This window comes from Schistocerca piceifrons, chromosome 7, assembly GCF_021461385.2.
Source record: "Schistocerca piceifrons isolate TAMUIC-IGC-003096 chromosome 7, iqSchPice1.1, whole genome shotgun sequence".
Lineage (NCBI taxonomy): Eukaryota > Metazoa > Arthropoda > Insecta > Orthoptera > Acrididae > Schistocerca > Schistocerca piceifrons.
The window spans coordinates 477665211-477686203 of record NC_060144.1 but is presented as its reverse complement, the minus strand read 5'-3'; the positions used below and the strand labels follow the sequence as shown (position 1 = coordinate 477686203).

General features: G+C 44.9%; 1 protein-coding gene across 1 annotated transcript in view; it reads left to right on the top strand.

The window, feature by feature from the left end:
* The window catches only part of LOC124804983 (gamma-aminobutyric acid receptor subunit alpha-6-like), a 139138-nt gene that overhangs the window by 93708 nt on the left and 24437 nt on the right, over positions 1 to 20993 (top strand). Inside the window, exon 9 of the mRNA XM_047265374.1 lies at positions 5821 to 5907. Coding sequence (XP_047121330.1) covers positions 5821 to 5907 — 87 coding nt within the window. The remainder of the gene's footprint in view (positions 1 to 5820; positions 5908 to 20993) is intronic.

Sequence of the window (20993 nt, the reverse complement as noted above, 5' to 3'; positions counted from 1 at the left end):
TAAATGCTTTGCCAGTCAAACATCATCCCTTTTATGATTTATGTTAGTCATTTTTTGTAAGATTTATCAACTCGATGGTAGTTATAAAAGGATGAGTAAAAACTTGTCATTATTTTTGTAAGCTTAAATAAACCACTGTTCTCATTCATACTCCTCCAACCATTCAATGTTTTTTATTATATTGTGGTGATACATGGATACACCAGAAATTCGAAATTCAATCGTGTTAAATTAGTTAATTTGATAATTAATTTGAGTTGTGAAAGTGACCGCAGACATGGGCCACAAGGGTGCCATAAATAAATTCATATATAAAGATTAAGGGTGTAGCTCACGATGTGAAGATTGTTGAGAACATAATACTTTTCTTTATGTAGAGTCAATAACATTTAGCATCACTTGGACATATATTAATGATTAAAGCAAGCGATCACTTGCATATTGAGAGAAAATAATTAATGCCAGAACCTTAACAAACAACATACGATGAATCAACTGCCTGTATCAGGACGTGGACCTATCGCAGACCTATCTGTTGGTCCTGTGTGTATCACACCCTCCATGTGTTAAACACACCTGACCTCACCTACAGGGCTGTAACTCCTTACTCTCGATATGTTGCTACCGATACTAACGAAAAAGTTACCTGCATATGAATTTACAGTTCTAAGCGGCCATAAATCTGCTGTGCTATGCGGCATATTATTTATGCTGTCCGCTATGTGGGACTTCAAATCACAACGCCATAACAGTCCGAGATTTGTTGGCAAGTAATTATCCAGTATTCTTCAAGACCATAAATAATCTAATCTACCTCTCCTGCGTCGTGACGAAATTGTCATCACCAGATACTAGAAAATCACAACAATGAGGCCGTGAACTCTTGAATAGTTTCAGCATTCTACTTTCCGACATGATTTGGAATGATGACATATCGCTTGGTTTAAGCTTTGCTCATTATTTATCATGGTTCAAAATGGTTCAAATGGCTCTAAGCACTATGGAACTTAACATCTGAGGCCATCAGTCCCCTAGACTTACAACTACTTAAACCTAATTAACCTAAGGACATCACACACATCCATGCCAGAGGTAGGATTCGAACCTGCGACCGTAGCAGCCGCGTGGTTCCACACTGAAGCACCTAGAACCGCTCGACCACAGCGGCCGGAATTATTTACCATTGTCTAAAGTCTGTGTAGGCAGTCAAAAATCGAAATATACTTCGCCAATACCAAGCAGATTTGCTGCCTAGATGACTGTACCTGATTAGACGTTATTAACTCGACATGAGCAGAAGACAAGCTTATTATGCCACAAAAGTGTTGCTGATGTTTGCTGCACGTTGATCTCTTCCAACACCAGCGGCATTTTCTCCAGCAATGTTGTGTCGCCTCACTGCTACCGGTCCTGGACAGCAGTGATGTCAGACCATCGACATGAGAAGTGTAAATGCTTCTAATATCGTAATAGCTTAAGCAGATGGCTTGAGTGGAGACATTCCCAGAATGGTACAGGGCAGAATTTCTCCCATCTCCGAACTACGATAATGCGCAATTTTATGATGGATTGGTTTTCATCTCCCCTTCTCCAATGTCTTCGACTGTTCCATCAGGGCCGGTCGGAGTGGCCGAGCGGTTCTAGGCGCTGCAGTCTGGAACCGCGCGACCGCTACGGTCGCAGGTTCGAATCCTGCCTCGGGCATGGATGTGTGTGATGTCCTTAGGTTAGTTAGGTTTAAGTAGTTCTAAGTTCTAGGGGACTGATGACCTCAGCAGTTAAGTCCCATAGTGCTCAGAGCCATTTGAACCATTTGTCCATCAGGTCGTAACTGATGGGTATCTGTCCATGCAAACTACCCAGCATTTTTATTTCGGTGACTGTTAGTATTCTTACACCAGCCTTCGAGCTTCCATACGCTGTATTCCGAATTCTCGCAATGATGAATAGCGTTTTTGTGTTCAGCTACGCCCGTCTCCTCGACAAGGCACCCTTGAACACAGATCATTAAACAAAATTAAAGTTCAAGTATATTGCGATTTCCCACTTTCATCATCAACGACTAGAAAATCACAATAATGAGACCGTGAACCAGTCCCACTTTAACAAAATTTTGCGTCCCTCTACATATGACTCCAGCTAATTCCTTCTTTCCTATGTTATTTTAATTCACCAGCTTATTATCAGTGAGACGAGTATGTGTAGTGAGACGATACACCACTGTCACGTCTCAGATCTACGAACTGCGTGGGTGGATCGACATGTCATTTGTCGTAAAATATGTATTCACTTCTTTGAAATATGTAATCAGACTAATACTGTACATAGGCGTACATACTTAGATCTCTTTATTTTCATCAACGATCAATGGCTGTTAAAGGGACAATAGGAACAACATTTCGATGTAGCTCTGTCTGGTACATATTTTCCCAAACGTGAAAGTTCAATAACGTTGTATTACGGATAATACCTCTCCTTAACCGATGTCACTAACGCAGCCTTGTGTGATGGCACTCGGCTCTAAGGTTGTCAGTTCGAATGCTGATGGCGGAAATTATCACTGCCAGTTTTGATCGGTAAGGTGAAGAGAGGTGGTTCAAATGGCTCTGAGCACTATGGGACTTAACTTCTGAGGTCATCACTCCCCTAGAACTTAGAACTACTTAAACCTAACTAACCTAAGGACATCACACACATCCATGCCCGAGGCAGGATTCGAACCTGCGACTGTAGCGGTCGCGCGGTTCCTGACTGAAGCACCTAGAACCGCTCGGTCACTCCGTCCTGCGGAGGTGGTAACGGACGGTTCCTGATCACCAGAGCCGGCCGCGGTGGTCTAGCGGTTCTAGGCGCTCAGTCTGGAACCGCGGGACTGCTACGGTCGCAGGTTCGAATCCTGCTTCGGGCATGGCTGTGTGTGTGATGTCCTTAGGTTAGTTAGGTTTAAGTAGTTCTAAGTTCTAGGGGACTGATGACCACAGATGTTAAGTCCCATAGTGCTCAGAGCCATTTGAACAATTTTTTGATCACCAGAGTTTGCGCGGATTTCCTGGAGTAAATTCCCACCCTTTCCACAGAGGCTCATGGACTGAGAGGCATTGACTCTGGCGATTACCCGGCGACCTCCCTGGTGATAGTCGAGAGGAATAGGCCATGTGCCCAGGGCCGGTTTAAGGCCCAAGCGACACAAGCTTCCTCTTGGGTCGTCATACTGAGAGGGACGCTATGACTATAAGACTTCTGTGCACGACATATCACAATTAGAAGCGGCAGCTTGGATGCCAAACTGTGAGGGGCGCCACGGGTGTCCAAGTGCGGAATTTGTGTACTGTGTTTCAAACTTGGCAGGGAAAACTGACACGAATGAAAGTGTGCGAGGGAAAAGGCACGGGAGGGGGGAGGGGGGTGCGAAATGTGTCGAAAAACGGTCTCGAACCTGCTGCTGTACATGTGCCGACACCATAGTTTTCACCCTCTCCCTTGTCTCTTCATCATACAACACAAACATTACTCAGCACTATACAAATATGCACTAAAGTTACCTACACTCAACGAAGGCAGTTCAGAGAAATAAATCTTTTCCAGTCTGGCGGCCGAATCTCCTCCACGGTGTCTCCCACCCAACAATGCCGACCCTTTCTTTCTCTCTTTTTGCTACAGGTAACAGTGGAAATGAAAATGTTAAACGATTTCCAAATTTTTGTTATTATGATGTAGTATTGTCTTACTGTTTAGTACTCCGTGGTAACTCGTCACTGAGTGTATATATATTCACTACTTAGAAAAATATTACAAGAAGAATGCTGTTCATAGTGTACATCTTTAGATCTCTTGGTTTTCGCCAACGATCAATGGCTGTTAAAGGAACAATAGCATCAATATGTAGATGTAGCTTTGTCTTTGCAAAACTGAATTCCCACTGTATTTTTGGAAAAGTGAGTGAACTAACAGTGTGCTGTGTTGTCATATTATAGTACTGGAATCAGCAGAGCAGCTTCACAGAAGGAAAAGCAACGATATATGAAGTATAGCAACACAGCATAATTAATAAGCTTATATTTAGACAAAAATTACCAGTGTTAAAGCTATTTATTACTAAATATTTATAAAATATACGTAAATGAGAAGTGCTCCATATATGTGTGAATATGTATTGCTTCAGGCCACTGAAGACGCTTATTAATCAGTTGAGGAGAAATGCATATGGCCAAACATAACTTGCATTTACACAGTTGGCACACCCTTAACATCAGTATCATATCAAAATAATACTATTAATAGAATATTATACAATGTGTAGAGACATATGGTACACCTATTTACTTCTCCGACGTTGTTGATGATGTAGTGGAGGGAAGTAGGCGGACTGTGCAGCCTCACTTTCTCATCTCAGATATCTTTTGACTAGTTAAAATGTTTATAATCTCTTTTCACCTGTACGAATAGTGACCAGGGATTCGTGAAACTAAGATCAACATATTTTTACAACTTTTTTAACCATTCCCTAAAGGCATGAAGTTCTCTTTCAATTGAACTGTGGTATGTTCTTGCTCCAGAACAGCAGATCTCCATGAGGAAAATTCAGTGATGTAACTCTTTGTGGCTTTGGTAAGGGATCACAGAGCAACAATAAACTGAATGTAGGGAGTTTCGCGCTGTTGTTGCACCCGTTTTAAAGGTACGCGGCCCAAAAGTTTACTCCACTCTCCACAGAAAGTAGTTCTGCCGAGGTAAGCATTACGTGATGTTTACGTCACTCTTGGCAGTAACGGGGCGCACTAGAAATACGGGCCCCACAACGAACTTGTCGTGTCGCACTAGTCGCCTTGTCCGACATGCTTCACGTGTAGGGCCATGTGAAATCAATACGTCAGTGAAAACAAACCCACTAAAGGTCTTAACTTTATCGTATGCAACCGAAGCCTTGCATTCATTTAACGGCGCCGATAAATTAAACTCGTCTTAAATAGTTACTCGCTCTATGCCGGAGACGGCTGCTGACAGTTGTAAGACCTGCAGTGTCACGTGCTGCGGCCTGTCTTTCTCCTGGGCCTGAAGACAAATCTGCATTGCCCAGACATGAGACACTTCATCAGGTCTTAAATCAGGACGAATGAATTTCAGCGAAATAACGTCCTCTTTGGTACAGGCAATATTAATTGTTTGTAAAGTCTAATCTCAAGCTCGACTTTGCTTTGCATCCTCACAGTGCAAGTTTCCGTGGAGACTGGCGTAAACGGCCCGACGCGGCGTCATTCAAACGGCTGCCGACAACAGCAGAAAAATCCCCACATCCAGTTTGTTTTTAGATTGTCATTTCTTGTCGGACCTGCAAAAGAGTTATATCAAAGGATTTGTCTCAAACGTATCTGCTGTTCTGGCGCAAAATTATGCTGTAGCTCCATCACACCTGCATTTCGGTCATCAGTGAAGTTGCGAAACGTATTGGCCATTGTTTCAAGAACCGATTGTTACTTGTTGCCTAAGTGAAACGAGATTAGAAGTATGTTTAAACAGTCAAACGTTATTTGAGATGAAAAAGTTAGGCGCGACGCCTTCTATAAAACCACGGAAATGTAAATATTAGTTACGTGAAAAAAAGGAAAAATCTGCTACATAAATGTATTCTTTCTATAAAACAATGGGAATACAATTATTCAACATCGAAACTGCACTGCAGCGTCACCCGATGCAGTGTGTTATCATCAGATAGATTAATTTCATGTAAACTTCGGAAGACCGTTCAGCAGAAAATAGAGGAAAACAAGAAGCCGGTGAAGCCACCTTCTGTGTAATTATGTCTCTTTCGGTGTGTTACAGATGAAGAAGCCCAAGAGCACTGCAGCACCTGAAGGACCTCCGGCAGTGCCTGCTCTCGTTGTCGAGCTGGCAAACGAGGGAACACAGGTAATGCAATCGCCGTGACGTGCGCTTATAAACAGTTTACGTACAGACACATCAACCTGCGATCATCGCTCTGAACGTCATTCCAGACACGCAGAATCCATAGCCATACATATTATAAAAATGTGTGTATGTATTGGTAAGGTAACCTGAATCCACCCAGCTTTCACTCCCATACAACAAAGTAGGTCGAAAGATTGAACGGTGCACAAATAACTTAGTCTTGGTACTGACTTCCTTCTTGCAGAAGAGAGTAGATCGTAGCTGAGCGCTCACTGCATTAGCTTTGCTACACCTCGCTTCCAGTTCTTGCACTATGTTGCCATCCTGTGAGAATATGCATCCTAAGTACTTGAAATCGTCCACCTGTTCTAACTTTGTTCCTCCTATTTGGCACTCAATCCGTTTATATTTCTTTCCCACTGACATTACTTTCGTTTTGGAGATGCTAATCTTCATACCATAGTCCTTACATTTCTGATCTAGCTCTGAAATATTACTTTTTTTTTTTTTTTTTTTTTTTTTAAAAAAATTTCTTTATTCAAATTATTTCATACATTGTAACCCACCACCTAATACATTAGTGGGTCTTAGATCTACATTACATTTAATTGATGTTAGCAGCATTGTTAACTTCTATTACTAGTATTAGTGGACTTACTTGCTACAGGAAATGAGGAGTTAGTTTCTTTTGGGTATGATCTAGTTCTACTCTTAGCTAACTAATCTAAGGGCTACTTCCTGCAGCGTTACAGGCGTGCCAGTTATTTAATATAAACCTACTGTGTGGCCGTGCCCACTGAGCTAACCCCAGTGAGCATGCCCCTGGCACTGGGCTGGCCTTAAGAAAGTCGCTGCAGGTTCTTTTAGGGGTCTTCTATCTCCTATCTACTAAGTGGTTAATTAGTTCTAAGTCACAATCGGTGCGCAGTTGTCAATTTCGGGTGTTGGCGCTCCCTCCCCCTTGTTCCAGGGCATGGCGGATTCCTACCGTCACGGCGATTGGCCAGTCCACGCCCTGGCGGAATGGGATGGGTCGCCTTCAATTATGTCATGTCTGGTGGCTCATATGTTTTCCCTGAGGTATTGTTGCAGGACTTTTGCTGACACCTCGCTGGCAAGGCGGTTTAATATGGTGAATGTAATAGGGTCTCTAATTAACTGGTACGTGTTATTGTGAGGCAGCTGGTTTCTTAATTCCCCGGCCACGTCATCAAAGACCGGGCACTCATAGATCACGTGATCCGGAGTGCCCCACTCAGCTCCACAATCACACGAGGGGGTAGCCCTTTTCCCGAATCGGCAAAGATATGCCGGATACGGTCCATGCCCTGTGAGGAAGTGCACCAGTCCCTTGCTTGGTTGAAAATGCGTGAGTTGGAGGCGTTCTTTGATGTTTGGGAGCAGCTGGTAAGTCCTCCGGCCTGTTGTTTCTGCGTCCCAAAGTTCTTGCCATAGCTCTTCTCCTCTCCTCTTAATTGCATACTTGTCCCCCACCCGCACTCCCATGATGCTCTCGGTCTTTTCTATATCTCCCCTTTTCACCCAGTACCAAGCTGCCTGTTCCCGGATTTTAATGTCCAGGGGACATACCCCCATGAGTGTTAGTAATGCCCCTCCTGGAGATGTTCTGTACGCTCCGATGGAGCGCAGAAGCATGTTACGTTGCACCCTCCTCACAGACATAGCGGGCACGACCCTCGTGAGCCTGTGTGCCCACACTCCGGATCCGTAACCCACGATGGAAACGAGAATGGTGTTGTGGTACAATTTTATGAGTTCTGGTGGAAGGTGAAACCTACTGTGTCCTATCATCATAAGATTATTTAGAGCTTCAAGTGATCTTTGTGTAACTGTTTCAATGTGTTTGGCAAAGTTCCACCTTTCATCAATTGTTACTCCAAGGTACCGGGCCTCTCGACGCCGAATCACCGGTGAGCCCTCAATTCTTACCGTTGGATTCCTGGCCAATTGGCCTTTCAATAACAAGTATGTTGACTTGCTAGGCGCAATAGTCATTTTTGTGTTTTGGCACCACTGTGTAAGAATTGCTAGTGTCCTATTAATTTTAGGTTCGAGGTCCTCGCGACTTCGGCCGCCAACCAGCAGAAGGAGGTCGTCAGCGTAAGCTATCGCCTCTAGCACATCCACACTATTTTCCAAGCTCTCCAGGAGAGGCTCCATATTGATATCCCAAAAGAGTGGCCCCAGGACAGAGCCCTGTGGACACCCCTTCGTGATTTTCTTACCAATTCGCTCGCTAGGGGACGATAGCCAGACCTCTCTTTCCATACAATAGCTCCTAAGACAGCCGTATAGCGGCCCTGGACACTCCTTCTCTCGCAAGCAGGAGAAGAGCGAAGGCCACCACAGGTTATCAAAGGCGCCACTGATGTCCACCATGATGCCAACTATGTACTTGTGCGGAGACGACCCACAGACCTCGGATGCGAGGGCAATTGCGTCACACGCAGATCGCCCCTGCCGAAAACCGAATTGTCTGTCGCTCATCCCGCACAACATCCGGTGTGCTGTCAGTCTATCAGCTAGTAACCTCTCCAGCAATTTGCCTAACAGGTCCAACAGACAGATAGGTCTGTAAGATTTTGCTTCTTTAGGGTCTTTGTCCCGCCCTTTTTTGATGATTACAACATTGGCCTGTTTCCAGATTTTGGGGAATGTTCTGAGGCGCAGGGCCTCGTTGTAAATTCTTGCTAAAGGTGTCACCAGTTGAGGAGCGAGGTATTGCACCACCTCCGCGATGATGCCATCTGGTCCTGGGGCCTTTCCTTTCTTTAGTAATTTTATGTGGGCTGCCACTTCCTCTTCTGAAAAAGGGTACACCATGGTGTTATTCTCGTAGTCAGCCTGCATAGCCTGCCTAATTAGGCATTGTTCTTCTGTGTCCTCTTCCTCTTTATCATCAGGGTGGAGGGAGTGGAGGAGGACCTCAGCAGTTTCCTGCCAAGATCCAGTCATCCGGTTCCCGTCCCTGATAGTGGAGAGCACCATTGGCGACCTGATTTTCTCTCTTACTATTTTGTAAGGAGTGCCCCAGGGGTCCATAGCCAATTGGCTGTGCACATATTTCTTCCAGCTTTCCAGCCTGACAGTTCGCAGTTCCTTCTGGAACTGCTCTTTAGCTTCCCTGTATGTTCGTAGCCATGTTTGTTTTTCTTCCCAGATGACACTTCGCTGGTAATACCTCCTCGCCCTCCTGACAGACTGACGCATCTGCCCCAGTTCCGCTGACCATGGTGATGGAGAAGCCGCAACGGCTCTCCTCCTGGTTGGTACGGCAGCCTTGACTGCCCTGGTAAGAGCACCCACCAGATCTTCGGCGTGTTTGTCGATATCTTCGTCATCATCTGGCCATGTCGGAGTGTCAAACTCTCTTGCAAGGCGCTCCCAATTGGTCTTATTATAGTTTAGTTGTACTTCCCACCCTATGTCCCAGTGGCATTCCCGATCTGAAATTGTAAATGTGATCAAGTTGTGATCGCTGGTTGTTTCTCCATCAGTGACAATCCAGTTTTGTATATTGGCAGCGATGTTGGTGGTCATCAACGTGATGTCGATATTAGTTCCATCTCCTCCCCCTCCTGTGTAGGTGGGGGGGTTTCCTGGTCTATTGGCAATGAGGAGTTGTAGGGACATGATAGTCTCTTCCAGCTTGCCTCCTCTTTCATCTCGGGTGCCACTGTGCCACAGGGGGGATTTGGCGTTCGCGTCCGCCACCACAACTGCCTTTCTGCCCCTCAGCACCGTTGCCACCTGCGTGAGTTGGTCAAGGTAAACGTCAATGTCTGTACCGTATTGAAAATACATGTTTATTAAGTATATCACGCCAATTGGTGACTGAAGTTCGATGACATTGCAGTGATCGTCCGAAAGATGTGAGAGCACCGTTACTCGCAGTGCCTTGTTGGTTATTATGATGGTGGCTTTCGGGTCATCTCCGAAACTAACCACTTGCCAGCTCATGGCAGCAAAGGCTATATTCCCCGCAAGAGAGTATGGCTCCTGCAAACAGAGCACATCAAGGCTCCTCTCCTCCACCACTCTTCGAAGCTCCTGCATGACCAGCCTACTATTATGTGCATTTAGCTGCCCTATCTGTATTTCTGTAATTATGGGAAATATGTGTGTACATATGATGCTGGGAAGGTTTTCGTCCAGTCGTAGGCAATTCTCCCATTGGATAGGACAGACTGACTGTATATTTCATCTAAGTTGAAGGTCTCGTTCCTTCTCTCAAACACCTTCTTTACTAGGTCACGCAGGGCGCCAAAGTCGGTGGGGAGATTCATAGTCTTTAGTTGTACCCTGTCAACAGCCTCCATGACCGAGAAGGTGACTTTACGCCCGTACCTATGTCCTACCCGCACTAGATGTCGCAGTGCAGTGGTCAGGACAGCCAGCTCCTCCAGGCGGGATAATTGTAAAGAATGTTCAAGATTAGGGTATATTCTGATCGGATCAACCACTGTTCTCACAGCTGTTGGTTGTCTCGAGTCAGTACTAGCGTTGGTGTTATTGGTTATTTGTGTGTTTGAACTTGTAATTGTGTTGACCTGCACCGGCAGTTCCAGTACAGGACTCCCTTGAACGAATGCTGGTCGGCCCACCGCTACAGGACGCCTGTCTTGAGTTGCCCGATTTCCTGGCGTTCGTGATCCCCAGCAGTAGGGAGAGGGAGCTGCCGCTTGTTCTTGTGGATCCGTTTGGACACACGCATCCTTCATTCTCTTCCTACCATCTCTTCCTTCTGCAAGTGTTGCAAGGAACTGTTTGAACTGGGCTGCTCTTGCCGCGTCCCTTCTCCTCTTGCGTGGGGATTTTCTTTTAGGCATCCTGGGTGCCGTAGTTAACTCAGCCATAGTCGGTTCTTGATATTAGCCTCTGCTCCAGCATCCTGTACGTTGGGCAGTTGCGACCAGAGGCATTACAGGTCTTTTTACCTCTTCTCATGCAGGGGATGCATATTGCAGATTTTGTGCAGTTTTTTCTAATGTGATTTTCATCTCCACACCTGGAGCAAGCCGACTTCCTTTCACAATATTTATGCACATGGTCAAGATCGCCGCAATTATGGCAGCGAGGTACCACCAAAAAGTCCCGCACGTTGATGGCGTGAAAGTCAATGTAGATTCTACCCATTGAGGTTAATCTCTTCCACATTAGGCCAGAGACTTCTGCTACATGATGTACAACGTCTTTGTCTCTTGGCCCCGTTTTAAATTTAAGTTTGAATTCGTTTTTAAATTCATCAGTACTCATATCATCAAAATTCTGATTTCGTATTGTTTCCTGGAGTTCATTATTATCAAATGTGACTGGTATGTCATACATAATAACAAGAGGATTTCTCTTTCTTGGTGGCTCACATTTTACTGCTTTACATAGTTTCTGGTTGTTTAGTATTTTATTCCGGTCATCCTCCGTTGCCACATCGACTATTACAACATTCTTTGTAGCTTTTACTTTATTTATTTTGATTTTATCTTTTGCAGGATTGATCGTTGTTGTAAAAATTTCCTGTACTTTCTTAGTGTCTTGACCGGGCAGTGGTCTCAAAAAGACAGCAGTATCCGGTCTTTGTGACACTTTTACAATGGTATCTCTTGTGGACTGGCTCTTAGGTGCCGTTTGAGCGACTACATTAGCCCATGATTTTGTTGGCTGCTTGCGCAGCCTTTCGTTTTCCTTCTGTAATTCTTCAACTCGCCCCTCGAGCTTCGCATGGGCGATAGCCCAGGAGGCGAGTTCGTTTTTTAGGGTCATGACCGCAGCCTGGCTTATCTTTCCATTTTTTACATTGGCTTCCAGGTATTGTGTAATCCTGGCATGCCTCTCACTAATGCTTTCCTCGATCTGCCCTGTGCCCCCTGATGGGGAGGGAACAGTAAGCAAAGAAGCCCTCGAAGGCGCGCATGAATCGCTTGTCTCTGTCTCAGCCATGTTTTGACAAGCGAAAAAAAAAAAAGGGGGTTGGGAGCCCGTCTCTTGCCCCGGACCGGCTCCTCTGGCATGGGGGGGGACTGTTGCAGCTGGCCCACCGACCTCGCCCCTAGGTCAAGGGCACTCCAGAGCTGCAGGGTTCAGCGCGCCGTTGCCAGCGCACTGGTCCCCGTCGAAGGCCTCGTCGTCGACGATTTCACTCGACGCTCCTCGGCAAGTGCACCCCGCACTCCGGAGAGGCGGATGCACCCCTCGCCCTTCGCCGCCTACTAGCCCGAGTTTCCACATGAAGGCCAAGGACCCACTCCTACTCAGGTGGTGGGTCGGTCCCCCAGTCGTTCGGCGGTCTGGGCCCATCTAACCTGGCCCAGGCGATGTCACCACCTCCTGGGTTTGGCAGAACACGCCCCGGTTACCCAGGGGCGCGGCGAAGCACCCTTGCCGACTCGCGCCGCGATCCCACGCCGACAAACGAGGTCGCCGGCATGCAGAGCACCTGCTGGTATGTGCCCTGCGAACAGAAAGGGACTGGTGTTCGGTCCCTTGACACAGCTCCCCCTGTGCCACGCACCCTTCGCTTTCGCATCGGGTTGGGTCGCAGCTCTCCCTTTTGTCGCAAGGCAGGACGCCAAGCTTAACATCTGGCACCACGGGAAGGCGGAAAGAGCCACTTGGGAAGGAGAGGCTATGAGAGACGCTTCACTTCCCCTGCGAGGACGGCCGCGGCACACCCGACTGGAAAGCGATACGCCCCAGTGCGAGCTTCCGTGCCCTACGGCGCGCCGGCAGCGGGCGGGCCCGCCCCGAAACGCGCCGTCAAACGACTGACCTCACGCCAGAGATGCTAATCTTCATACCATAGTCCTTACATTTCTGATCTAGCTCTGAAATATTACTTTGCAAACTTTCAATCGAATCTGCCATCACAACTGTGGTGTCACCGCCAGACACCACACTTGCTAGGTGGTAGCCTTTAAATCGGCCGCGGTCCATTAGTATACGCCGGACCCGCGTGTCGCCACTGTCAGTGATTGCAGACCGAGCGCCACCACACGGCAGGTCTAAAGAGACTTCCTAGCACTCGCCCCAGTTGTACAGCCGACGTTGCTAGGAATGGTTCACTGACAATTACGTTCTCATTTGCCGAGACGATAGCATAGCCTTCAGCCACGTCATTTGCTACGACCTAGTAAGGCGCCATTACTAATTATGTATCATAAAGCGCGATGTTCTCCAATTATGGATTAAAGTTAAGTATTACATCAACTACGTACTTTATTTGCTACTATTAATTCTCTTAACTGTTCCCGACCTCGCGCCAGCCTGCGTGAGCTTAAGCGTGTGCCTTTCGGCTTCACCTCATAGTGACTTGGCTGTCTTGCCAAGTCACAACAACAACTAAGTCATCCGCATATGCAAGACTGCTTATTTTGTGTTCACATATCTTAATCTCACCCAGCCAGTCAATTGTTTTCAACATATGATCCATAAATAATATGAACAACAGTGGAGACAGGTTGCAGCCTTGTCTTACCCCTGAAACTACTCTGAACCATGAACTCATTTAAAACTTCCGGGCTGATAGGCCGTGGTCGAAGTATAAAACTGTCTCCTGATGTTTCGTCTCCCGCAGTCGGAGACGAAACATCAGGAGACAGTTTTATACTTCGACCATGGCCTATCAGCCTGGAAGTTTTAAGTGAGGACAATACCGGCCGTGAAAGCTTACATTGTATGATCATGAACTCAATTTACCGTCAACTCTAACTGCTGCCTGACTATCCATGTAAAGACCTTTAACTGCTTGCAAAAGTTTGCCTCCTATTCCATAATCTCGTAGAACAGACAATAACTTCCTCCTAGGAACCCGGTCATATGCCTTTTCTAGATCTATAAAGCATAGATTCAATTCCCTGTTCCACTCATAACACTTCTCCATTATTTGCCGTAAGCTAAAGATCTGGTCCTGACAATCTCTAAGAGGCCTAAACCCCCACTGATTTTCATCCAATTGGTCCTCAACTAATACTCGCACTTTCCTTTCAACAATACCTGAGAAGATTTTACCCACAACGCTGATTAAAGAGATACCTCTGTAGTTGTTACAATCTTTTCTGTTTCCATCTTTAAAGATTGGCGTGATCACTGCTTTTGTCCAGTCTGATGGAACCTGTCCCGACTTCCAGGCCATTTCAATTATCCTGTGTAGCCATTTAAGACCTGACATTCCACTGTATTTGATGAGTTCCGACTTAATTTCATCCACCCTAGCTGCTTTATTGCACTGCAATCTATTGAGCATTTTCTCCACTTCCTCAAATGTGATCCTATTTCCATCATCATTCCTATCCCATTCTACCTCGAAATCTGAAACATTACTGCTCGTATTTTCACCTACATTGAGCAACTCTTCAAAATATTCCCTCCATCTGCCCAAGGCATCCACAGGATTCACCAGCAGTTTTCCTGATCTGTCCAAAATACTTGTAATTTCCTTCTTACCTCCCTTTCGAAGACTGCTAATTACACTCCAGAATGGTTTTCCAGCAGCTTGACCCATAGTCTCCAACCTGTTTCCAAAGTCTTCCCAAGATTTCATCTTGGATGCTGCAATTATCTGTTTGGCTCTGTTTCGTTCTTCAACATAACTTTCTCTGTCTACCTGAGTTCTAGTATGTAGCCATTTTTGATACGCCTTCTTTTTCCTTTTACAGGCTGCCTTGACTGTGTCATTCCACCAAGCTGTTTACTTCATCCTACTTTTACACACTACTGTTCTAAGACATTCTTTAGCCACTTCTAGTACTGTGTCCCTGTACCCTGTCCATTCGTTTTCCAATGACTGTAATTGACTAAATTCAACTAACTGGTACCTTTCTGAGATCACTGTTATGTAACTTGTGCCTGATTTCCTTATCCTGAAGTTTCTCCACTCTTTTCCTCCTACATATGGACCTGACCTCCTGCACTTTCTGCCTCACAATCCCAATTTCGCTGCAGATTAAATAATGATCAGTGTCATCAAAGAATCCCCTGAATACACGTGTGTCCCTCACAGCCTTCCTGAATTCCTGATCTGTCATTATATAGTCAATGACAGATCTAGTTTCCCTGCCTTCCCAAGAATACCGGTGAATGTTCTTATGTTTAAAAGAGGAGTTTGTGATTACTAAGCCCATACTGGCACAGAAATCCAAGAGTTGTTTCCCGTTCTTGTTGGCCTCCATATCCTCTCCAAATTTACCCATAACCTTTTCATACCCTTCTGTTCGATTTCCAATCCTGGCGTTAAAATCACCCATGAACAGAACACTGTCCTTTTCCTTTACTCTAACAACTACATCACTGTGTGCCTCATAAAAACTATCCATCTTATCTTGATCTGTCCCTTCACAATGAGAATATACTGACACGATCCTAATTTTCTTGCTAGACACTGTCAAATCTATCCACATCAGTCGTTCGTTTACATACCTTATTGCAACAACGCTGGGTTCCATTTCTTTCCAAATGTAAAGCCCTACACCCCATTGTGCTATTCCTGCTTTGACTCCTGATAGGTAGACCTTGTATTCTCCCACTTCCTCTTCTTTCTCACCCCTTACCCGAATGTCACTAACAGCTAAAACTTCCAGCCCCATCTCACTTGCAGCCTCTGCCAGCTCTACCTTCTTCCCAGAGTAGCCCCCATTGATATTAGTAGCTCCCCATCTCATTACCATTTGTTTGCCAAGTCGTATCTTAGGAGTCCCTGGTTTGTCAGAGGTGGGACTCCGTCACCTCCAAAGGTCCGAGGAATTTTGCTCTGACTGTTGCCAGCATCATATTTAAAGTACCAGGGAAGCAGGTTGCTAGCCTTACTTGCCCCGAGTCCCATTGGGTTTTACCCCTAACGGCTGAGGGACTAACCAGTGGATTTGGTAGTCTTTGCCATATGAGCACAAAGGTGACCACGACTCAGAATATGTCCGAGATGCCCAGCCTTATTCCAAAGTAACTGGTATCCCGACTGTTGGGACCACTTACTTGGCCACTCATACGTTGCCCGTGGTTCATGAACTAGGACATGACTACAGGAACCCACACCACGAACCATATGAAATATATTTAACATGCGTGTAAGCGGGGAAAGCCACAAGTAAAATGCTCATCCTAAACCCTTGGAACGCTTTCAATCAAATTTGGTACACATATTAGTTACGATCTGGAAAGAATACTCTGACTACGAACCACCAGCCTCCTGTTGGGGTAAGGGTGATAAAGTGGAGAGAGAAGAGGGGAGGAGAAGGTGGACAGAGGATGGAAAGAGGAGGAGAGGACAGAGACACGGGGAAGGAAGAGATAAGCAGAGAGAAAATTATTAGAGCTGGAATTCTCTGTGACACGAATGTCCACCTCCAGAGCGCATCAGTGTTGTTTGTGTTTAGTGTTATTATCAGGGCTGGAGCGTACGTAAGGGACATAAACAGTGGCACATTTTAAATGATCACTGTGGAGGACACTGATATACTTCATATTATCAGCACCTGACAGAGTTTGAGAGGGGTCTCATTGTTGGTCTCCATTTGGACGGTGAAGTGTTCCGTAAGTCATGCGATGTAATGTGCTATAATCGTGAATAAATTTGCGGTCGCCGATTGAACTGCAACGTCATTATAACTGTGTATGTCTCCGGTGATGTAGACGTCGTCATATTCTGCAACGACTTCTGTGTTGGAAGCTGAAAAGGTCCCTCACAAACCTTAACTTTCCAACGAATAATGCAGAGGCCTTCTTCGTTGTTATCATTATATTGACCGATTCGTTACAATACTGAAAAAAAAATGGTTCAAATGGCTCTGAGCACTATGGGACTTAACATCTGTGGTCATCAGTCCCCTAGAACTTAGAACTATCTAAACCTAACTAACCGAAGGACATCACACACATCCATGAAAGAGGCAGGATTCGAACCTGCGACCGTAGTGGTCGCGCGGTTGCAGACTGAAGCGCCTAGAACCGTACGGCCACCGCGGCTGGCTACAATACTGAGACACCTCAAACAATAACTGGTGACAAACGAGTTCAATACAATTTCATTTGACAGAAATTGACGTTAGTTCTCTCTCGAATGACAGCTGACCAATGACATCTAAGATTCTCTAGGTCTCGGTGACCTCATCGCGATTTTCACCGACGCCCTTCTTCCCTGGAGTGCGCCTAATCTGGATAACATTCCCCTCACAAGACTTCGTGCAAAAGTGACTTCATTTTGACGTCACACGCTGTATCGAAGACGGAAGGGCTGCCTATCGACTTTCGTGATGGTGCAGTTCGGAACATCTGAGACAAACATAACATTCAAAACAATAACACTCACCTAAATTAGAGAGAACTGGAGGTTACGCTTTTTCTTTGCTGTAGGATAGTTTAACCGCGAAGTCATGTTGTTTATAAATGTGTAAAGTTCTGGCCGGCCGGAGTGGTCGAGCGGTTGTAGGCGCTACAGTCTGGCACTGCGCGACCGCTACGGTCGCAGGTTCAAATCCTGCCGAGGGTATGGATGTGTGTGATGTCCTTAGGTTAGTTAGGTTTAAGTAGTTCTAAGTTCTAGGGGACTGATGACCTCAGAAGTTAAGTCCCATAGTGCTCAGAGCCATTTGAACTATTGTTTTTGTAAAGTTCTGTATTCATGTAGTCTGGGCCGTGGATAAGGAAGAGATTAAAGTGTTTGCAAGAATTAATTCCGAAACTTACTGAAAAGCTTGCACAAATTATTTTTCCTAACACGTCTTCACAAACCTCGAATGTGAGAGGATTTGCTGATTTGCAACGAAAAAGAAGTTGAAGCCAGCCAGCACTGAAGCCGCTCAACGTACAGTGTATATTCGACATTGTTCATTAATATAATTTGAAGCCATATTGACATATTGACTATTAACCGACCGTGACTGTTTCAAAAATATGTAAAAGTTTTCAAATACCGCTACCTGTCACAAAATTTGATTACAGCTAAATTATTTATTTAGCGACATGTTTCGAGGTGATACCTCATCATCAGACTCTATTGGCGTTACAAAAACATTTAACACATTTTTAAACGGATATTAAATCTTCTTTACATGACTGCTGTGATCATCTTAGTTCTTGTGACGTGGCAATTTTCTTGTGATGTGTTGAAGCATCGCTATTTCCATGGTTCTTTTGGACTTCATCATTGTTCACAGACTTCACAACAGTGGCTTTAAAGCAGGATACACAAAATAAATCGCTACATAAATAATTTAGTTGTAAACAATTTTGTAACTGATAGTAGTATTTGAAAACCTTCGTATTGTTCATTAAGGTGTCTCAGCAACACAAGCTTATTTTTAGAAACTCGAAACTTGTTTTGGGAGTTGGTCTGTACTTAAAAAGGGTGGATTGCCATCCTAGCAGATGAATTGATTGGTTCAAATGGCTCTGAGCACTATGGGACGTAACATCTGTGGTCATCAGTCTCCTAGAACTTAGAACTACTGAAGCCTAACTAACCTAAGGACATCACACACATCCATGCCCGAGGCAGGATTCGAATCTGCGACCGTAGCGGTCATGCGGTTTCAGACTGAAGCGACTAGAACCGCATGGCCACACCGGCCGGCAGATGAATTGAGCGGCAGCTCATTTAACATATGATCTATGAGTAAATGCTGTTTCAAAAGACCAGTACATTGAGGATCTCTCGAAAACGCATTGGTACTGGCTTAATTTGTTGTAATAAAATGGCCAAAAACGTCGTATTGGTGGTTAAAGATGCTTTTTAATTGAAGGTATTCTTATTTTTCAAAAAATTTGTATTGTACGCAAGCTAGTGTAAAGTGTATGTGTATGGTGTAGTGCTACACGTAGATGAAGGGTCTGTGCAAGATCATCTTTAGCTCATCCCAGGATCTATGTTTAGTCTTTGTTTTTCCTGTGTTGTGTGCATACCGTAAGACCTTCGGTACACACACCACCAGATTATTTGACTTGTCGCTCTAGCGAAGTAGGCGAGTGTCAGCAATGTGTCTCATGGTCTTATCGTGGCGTGTTTATCTTCTGCCGTTAGGTCAGACGATGGAAATGCCACTTGCACGCTTAGAGTAGTAGATTGACAGTGACCGACTTTAAACAGAACTTGATTAATTTTCACACACATTTATTAAAATAATAAAAAGCATAGACATTACGTAATTTGATTCTGGATGCTGTTTACAATTGACAATCTGAAGTTCCTTTGGTCTTGGTACGTTAATCTTATTAGGCTCAGACTGAAACTTGACTATAGACTGGTACAGACTAATGCAGACTGGTACAGACTGGTGCAGACTGACTAATCGGAGGTCTGTACACTCGTTATAATACCTGGCGCGTTCAGGTACCACTGTGCGAGTGTGATCCGCAAGGAGGAAAGGTTCTACGTTAGCAGCAATCTCATTGGCTGCATTACATATTAATACGCAGATCGGCGGAAGCAGAATTTGGTCCGTCTCTAAGGCGGCGCCATGACGTAGTGCGGAGATGGACGAGCGCTGCACCCGCGCTGTTGTGCTTAGCAGGGCGCACTCTAGTGGGAAAGTTGTGTACGCGCTGACTACGCGGAACTATGTACACAACATCATGATAGATTATTCTTGTGTTTTGTTGACTTTTTCACTTGAATATAATTTTGTACTACGGGTTATTTTAAAGGGAAGTAAGTGAATTTTGCTAGCCCACAACGAAGCATCCTAAAGGAACTAGCTCATCAGTTTTATTCTATACTTTAATGACTGCTGAGACTAAGTTACCTTTTAATTCTTTTGCAGATGTGTCAGCCTCTTCTGTTCTTTTTATTATGAGTGGTGGTTTGTTTTAACAAATTGAAATGTCCCCTTTGAAATATTATACAAGACTGTGCTTAAACTGACACACAATATTTTTAGCGCAACGCAATCTGACTTTCAAAAATCCCTACAAAAGAATGGCCCTGACTAACATTAACCTATACCTTTCACAAATCACTTACCTCACCAAAAATCTTCATTACTCGAACTACTGCAATACAGCGAACGCCACTACTGCCAGCTAAATAAAAGATTCAGACTACTGAAGGCACTAACTACTAATAGGCATAGTTAGCAAATGAAAGATTTTAATAGAGAACAAACAATGTATTTACCTTAATAGTGTTGAAAAATCATAATATACATAGCAGTTCATGACATCCAGTCTTACAAATATCAAAACTCTGCCATTTCTCTCCCCACATCCACCACTGCTGGCGGCTCACCTCCAACTGCGCAATGCTACGCGCTGTTAACATCCAGCTGCCCAACACTACAATGCAGACAACAATGCAAACTAGCCACAGACTGCACACAGCACAGCCAGTGATTTTCATACAGAGCGCTACGTGGCGTTACCAATAAAAAAACCTAAACAGCCTACTTATATAGCCCCCATGCTCCCCACAAAAAATTTTACCAGTTGTTTTGGGCAGTGGCCAATACAGATTTGAAAAAAAATTTCATAGTTACAATAACAAAGATATCAAATGCACACTCTTATTGATACAATGTTGGTCATAAGCTAAAATTTTCTTACAGTCCATAAAGACAGTCCTGATCATTCATCACAGTAAAATTGCAGTGTTTTTCTCAAAGTCTGGGCAGTAAAAGAAAATGCACAAGGAAGTAGTGGATTTCCATGCAGTCTTGAAGAAGTAGTGTTGTCCTTCCAACGGAAAGACAGTGCTGACTCTCGACATGCAGACAGGTAATGGGCCACAACAGAGCAAACCCACAGCAGAGTCATTCGACGTTTTGAAGAATATTGGTAGGTAGGTCATCACACAGTAGACCCACTTTAGTCCTGGTAGAGATTACGGTATTGGTGGGCCACCAGAGGAGCAGACCCACTGTAGTCCTGGTAGAGATTGTGGTATTGGTGGGCCACCAGAGGTGCAGACCCACTGCAGTCCTTGTAGAAATAATGGTACTGGTGAGTCAGCAAAGGTGTAGACCCACTTTAGTCCTTGTAGAAATAATGGTATTGGTGGGTCATCAAAGACGCAGACCCACTATAGTCATTGTAGAGATGGCCAGCAGCCATCTGTTGTGACTGTGCAGGTGCACAATCACCATTGA